Below are 6,000 nucleotides of genomic sequence, written 5' to 3' on the forward strand. Positions count from 1 at the left end.
CAATTTTTTTTTATTTTTTTTTTGCTGCCGTTTCCTCCTGGCCCTGAACTGCCCACACCGCCAGCTGCACATGGGAAGGACAAAATCCAGCCCAGAGCGAAATAATAATTTTAAAATTTTAAAATGCAAAGAATTCAGGAAGGTCGGCGGAGTCTCAGGCTAAAAGCACGGGTTGTTTTTGTTTGCTTTGGGGTGGGGGTTGGTCAGCTACGTTTGCCCCGCGTATCGTCCACTTTATCAAAACACCCACCCACCCCAAACCTCAAAATGCAAGCAAAAGGAAGTTAAAATAGCAACAAGCTGCCTCCTCGGCCGTGTCCAATTCCTACACAAAGAGAATGCAATTGGAAATAGATCCGAACCGGGGCGGAAAAGGGGGAGGGAGGAAAAAAGGCAGATCAAACATTTCATTTTCTTCCGTTTGAATTCAAGCGAGACAAATCACGTGTCAGAAGTTTGCTACTTAGTAAAGCAGCAATTAAAATACATATACACACACACGAAAATACCTCGCGGATTACTCCCACCGGCGCTGGTTTGATAATGAACTCAGGTCTGGAGTTTCAAAAGGAAAAGTAACGTGGGAGAGCGAAGCTAACCTCGCTTCAACCCCCCACCCCCGGCCAACCTCTTTCTTTAAATCCCTTCCATCCCACTTCACACAAAACAAGCCTGGACTCCATGTTTTCTGCCAGTTGCATCGCCGCTCTCACCCCCAAAACCGCCTCCTCCGAATCCCTCCCATGGGGGGTGACCAAGAGGCAAGGTCGAAATAAGCAGAGACCTCCTCTCCTCCCCACCCCCCGAAAAAAAGAGGGGTCCCCAGCACCCAAGCGCCGAAAGCAATCGGAAGACGAGAAACGCTCTCGCAAAAAGTTTTTCTTGTCTCTCTTTCCCTGAGTGACAGATGCCTAGACAGAGTTCTCTTTGTTCCAAAAGAAACAGGAACTCGCACCCCCCCCAAGAGCACGCGTTACCCCGGCTTTGCTCCAAACAAATCCACCCCCTCCCCCCAAAAGCTGTCATTTTACAAGCACTTGAAATCAGGTTTTGCTTTTGTTATTTTTTTAAAGAGAAACCTAAATTTGCAGAGTCCAAAATCGCCAGGGGTTTGTTTCTTTGCGGGTGGGGGGGGAGCAGATGTGGGGAGGAGTTTGCAAAAGAAAAAAAAATTGGGAAAGTTGCCATTTTGGGATCAAGAGGGAACAGAAGCATGTAAAAGTAAAAGAAAGCAGCTTTGGGAAGAGAAACCTTCGAAATCTTTAAAAAAAAAAAGGTTTGTGTTTGTTTCCTTTAAAGAAAGCCGGACCTGGGGGGGGGGGGCAACAGAAGAACCTCCATTCAGAGAGAAAAGGCAGGAAAGAAGTTGGATCTCTCTCGCAATGTTGCATTGAACGTTACCGAACAAAAGATCCTCTCCCCCGACTCCCTCGCCTCTCGCTCGCTTTTGCATAGCTGAGTGCCTGGAAGGCATTTCTCGTCCGTCCCCCCTCCTCTCGCTCCTCTTTCCTCGTGGTGCTTTTTTTGTCCCTCTTCTCTCCCACCCACTAGACTTTTCTTTTTTTTTGCAAAGTTGAAGAGTTTTTGCAAACACCGATCGGATACTCTCCGTGCGCGCGCGCGCGCACACGCACACACACACACACACACACCACCCGGTTCTCCACGAGGGCGCTCCATTCTCTGGACGCCCACGAAAACTCTTTCCTCCTCCTCCTCCTCCTCCACCGCCCCCCTCTCCTGCCTGCGGTTTGCCTTTGAGAAAACAGACAGCGGTTTTGCAAAAGGAAAAAAAAAACCAAACCCCCGAGCCCCTTTTGCAAGTTCTTCCAGTCTTCAGAATGCCCCACACGCTTTTGCAAAAAAGAAAAATGAAAACTCCAAAGTTTTGCCGAGCAAAAAGAAACTGGGGGGGGGGCATATGCACCCCGAGCAACTTCCCAGACTTACTTTTCCCGGTCGGTTTCATTTTCTTCCTCTCGCAGCGTCTCCCACCCGCCCCTTTCAAGCTCCTGGCTCCGCTCCCGGCGGTGTTTCAATCCACGCCTTGGCAAGAAAAGGGAGCGTTGACGCAGCTGGTGGTGGATCCTTGCCGGACGCAGCGATGGGCACTTCTCTTTGTGTGTGCGCGCGGCGGCCGCTCAAGAGGAGGGGTCTCGGCGCTGCTCAAAGTGCCTTTAATACCTAACCTGCCACACGGTCTGACAGCTCGCGAGGGAAACTACCTCTGCGCTGACGTCAGATCCCCGCTCCCAGGGTCCGCTTCTCCGCTCTGCTCATCCATCCAGCCTCGTCCGCCCTTAAAGGAAGGCTCTGCGCTCGCCTCCCTCCCTCCCCCACCCACCCACCAAGATAATTTGAAAAGGTGGGGGAGGGGGCACAGGCAGAAGGTGGGTGGTACCAGCCGGGACGAAAACAAAACAAAATTACAACTCCCGGGAAAAAAGGGGCAACTTGCAGACCAGAGAAACTTCTGTTTTCAAATAAAACTCTAGTGAAACTTTTAAAGCAGTTTCCCGAAAAGATAAGAAAAAGCCCACGCTTACATGCCACTGTTTGCTTTTAATAACACTCTTTGGGGAGGGGGAGTTCTGATCAAAGACCTATAACAAAATCAGCGTTTTCTTCATTAAATGAACAAGAAAATCTAATCTCGTTTACGGTGTTCAGTTGCTGACATTGGGGAAAAAAGTTATGGTTGCAACATTTAATTTTTAAAGTTGCCATCCCTTAGTTCCAAGGCTGCAATCCTGCATAACAGAGACTCTTGGCACCTTAATCATATATACGTTTACCTATGAGTAAATCCCACTGAAATCAATGGGGCTTACTTCTGAGTAGGCATACATAGGCACACACAGTGCTGACGGAATCCTCTGCACGTTTACCTGGGAGTAAGCCCCATTTAAAACAATTGGATTTAATTCTGAGTAGACGTGTGTAGGACTGCACTCTTCATTCCCGATTTTTCTTCCAGTAACTAGGTAAGACAGGCTCTGTCTGATTCAACAACAACAAAAAGGAATACTAGAATGCTTCTGTGGAAACAGCATCACCTACCTCACAGGATTGTTGTGGGGATTAAATGAGGGTGGGGTAGAAGCATTGTATGTCACCTTGCACTCCTTGGTGAAAAAAGTAGGATATAAATGCAATAAATAAATAATAATCTTTTTTAAAAAAAAATGCATTCATAAACAACACCAACTAAACAAAAGGACAAATTTTAAAAGGGAAATAATTATGGCCCCTGCTGCTAAGACATATCATAGCTACAATCTAGTGCACAGTGATGCTGACCCCTTGAAATGTTTACTGTGCCACAGAATTCCAAAGGACTTCCTAGGACTTGGGACTGTAACCTTAAGTTCAATTGAAAGCAATGGGGCTTAAAAAACATATACCGTATTTTTTGCACCATAACACTCACTATTTTCCTCCTAAAAAGTAAGGGGAAATGTCTGTGCGTGTTATGGAGGGAATGCCTACGGGTGGCATGCCTACGGATTTTCCTCCTCTAAAAACTACGTGCGTGTTATAGAGCGAAAAATACGGTATCTAATTCTGCACTACATCATGGAGCCTGTGTGTGAAATATTAGTAGGTGTCAAAAGGGGTTAAGTTCACCTGCTTCAAACCTCCTCCTGCCAAAATTGTTTTCCATTGTTTATTAAATGCATTTTGAGGTTTTGTTTTAACTAGGTTTTTTAAATCAATGGTATTTAGGCCTTCACTGTCATCTATCTATAGCTATATATCTGTTTGCATTTGTATCCTACCTTCCTCCAAGGAGATCAGAGTGGTCAAACTTCACAATTGTTGTGATAGGTCAGATTGCAAATTAGTGAAACCAGCATGGGATTGTCATCCACCAATCAGAATGCAGTCCCCAGCCAAGGAAATGTAACAAGCAAATAGAAAAAGAACCTATCCAGTTGACAAACACCACATGTACACTATAAGAAAGAAAATAAGTTTCACCCCCTCCTCTCCCCGCCTTTTTTCCTTTTCTTTCCTGCCCTTATACTGTACTCAACACTAATCTCTCACAACAAATGTAACCGATCTGTACGTTTGTATCGGTTATTAGAATTAAAAATCAGGCTAGCAATCTTTTGGAGAAAAAGGGACTCAGGTTCTGAAAAAGGTTCCTGTGTGTCTTAAAAGCTTGCACCCTGCATTTTGAAAAGACATGCAGATTCAGTTTATACTTGTTTACCCAGAAGTAAGCCTGACTGAGTTTAGTGGTTCTTATTCCCAGCTCAGAGTTCAGCCTCTCATGTGCGATCTCATGCATGCTCACTTGCCGTGATGTGTGTGTGTGTGTGTGTGTGTGTGTGTGTGTGTTTGTGTGTGTGTGTGAATTCCAGTTACTTGCTACCATGTAGAATTTTGAATTTTCCATAAAAAGAACAGAGAAGTATGGAAATAAGATCTTAATCCTATTTACTTTAGGAGGAAGTTCCATTAATTTAATTTCCAACACACACAGGTAGCTTTCTTGTCAGTGATGGCAGATATCACAAATCAGTCTTGCCCCTATATTATGCAGAGGCCCTGTGTCTCTGAGATAGGGATAGGGATGTGGCCCTCCAGATGTTTTTGGACTACAAGGGCTATTGTTGGCCTGTTGGCTGGAGCTGATGGGAGCTGGTACAACATCTGGATGGCTACGGATTCCCCATCCCTGATTTAAAGTTGCATATTGGGCAGAAATTGACAAGTGAAGTCATCTCTGTGAATAAGCACAGTTGCTTGCTTCCTTATGCTAAATGAGCTTCTTATGAGCAGCATTTATCATACTCTTCGTGAGCTACAGAGGCTTGTCCTCCAAGAAATGAGGTTGGAGACAGAGATCTGGTGCTTGTCCCCATTGTCCCTCCTTACATGGTTACTTAGCAGTAGTGGTTAAGAGCGGTAGACTCGTAATCTGGTGAACTGGGTTTGCGAGTCCGCTCCTCCACATGCAGCTGCTGGGTGACCTTGGGCTAGTCACCCTTCTTTGAAGTCTCTCAGGCCCAGTCACCTCACAGAGTGTTTGTTGTGGGGGAGGAAGGGAAAGGAGAATGTTAGCCGCTTTGAGACTCCTGAAGGGGAGTGATAAAGCGGGATATCAAATCCAGACTCCGACTCCTCCACCTGAAGTGAGCTTTCTAGTCCATTGTTTTGATGCACAAAAATGTATGATTACATTTATATCCCACTTGAAGGAGATCAGAGTGACACTATGGGGTTCTCCTCCCTATTTTTATCATCGTAATGACCTTGTGAAGTAGGAGAGCCTGAGGCTCTATGAATGGCCCAAGGTCAACCCACAAATATCTCCCACTTCAGACCTATGTACCGTATTTTTCGCTCTATAAGACGCACTAGACCATAAGATGCACCTAGTTTTTGGAGGAGGAAAACAAGAAAAAATATATATTCTAAATCCCAGAAGCCAGAACAGCAAGAAGGATCGCTGTGCAGTGAAAGCAGCGATCCCTCTTGCTGTTCTGGCTTCTGGGATAGCTGCACAGCCTGCATTCGCTCCATAAGACACACACACATTTCCCCTTACTTTTTAGGAGGGGAAAAGTGAGTTTTATAGAGCAAAAAATACGGTAAATTGTGCTGTTGATCTAGTTCTGACACTAAACATATATATAAAACTATGTGTGTGTGTGTGTGTGTGTGTGTGTGTGTGTGTGTGTGTGTGGAGGATGGTGTGCAATTAGCTAGAAGCTAGAGGCTAGCAAAGGATTGAAGGAAGAGGAATACAGAAGAGAAGACGCCCCCCCTTCCTCGCAACCCCTCCTTTCTTTTTGGTAAGGAGAACAGAACTGAATAGAAGGGACAATGCATAGCAGAGGTGAAGTAGATCTTAGGCACTCCGCCTTTTCAAAAACAAGTGACCTAAAGAGATTCAAGAGCCCCAGACAGAAATAAATGTACTAATTAGAAATGTAGCTGTGGCACCATTCTATCGCCAGCAGTCCCTGAAACCGGGTGGCTGGTGCG

At 45.5% G+C, this 6,000-nt stretch overlaps 1 protein-coding gene across 4 annotated transcripts in view; it reads right to left on the bottom strand.

Moving 5' to 3' along the window:
- Window positions 1–2,343, bottom strand: part of TGIF2 (TGFB induced factor homeobox 2) — a 371,431-nt gene extending 369,088 nt beyond the window's left edge. Inside the window, exon 1 of one of the 4 annotated variants that reach the window (XR_014566085.1) lies at window positions 1,402–1,494. Coding sequence is in view for 2 of the 4 variants with exons in the window: in XM_083746333.1 (XP_083602459.1) it covers window positions 1,402–1,474 (73 nt within the window). In the remaining 2 variants the exon portion in view is untranslated. Of the gene's footprint in view, window positions 1–509; window positions 904–1,401; window positions 1,513–1,950 lie in introns of those variants that run through there. The other 3 variants (XM_083746331.1, XM_083746333.1, XM_083746332.1) reach the window with 3 other exon arrangements.
- Window positions 2,344–6,000: the final 3,657 nt, after the last annotated feature.

Source organism: Podarcis gaigeae (assembly GCF_964106915.1).
Source record: "Podarcis gaigeae genome assembly, chromosome: 6".
NCBI lineage: Eukaryota > Metazoa > Chordata > Lepidosauria > Squamata > Lacertidae > Podarcis > Podarcis gaigeae.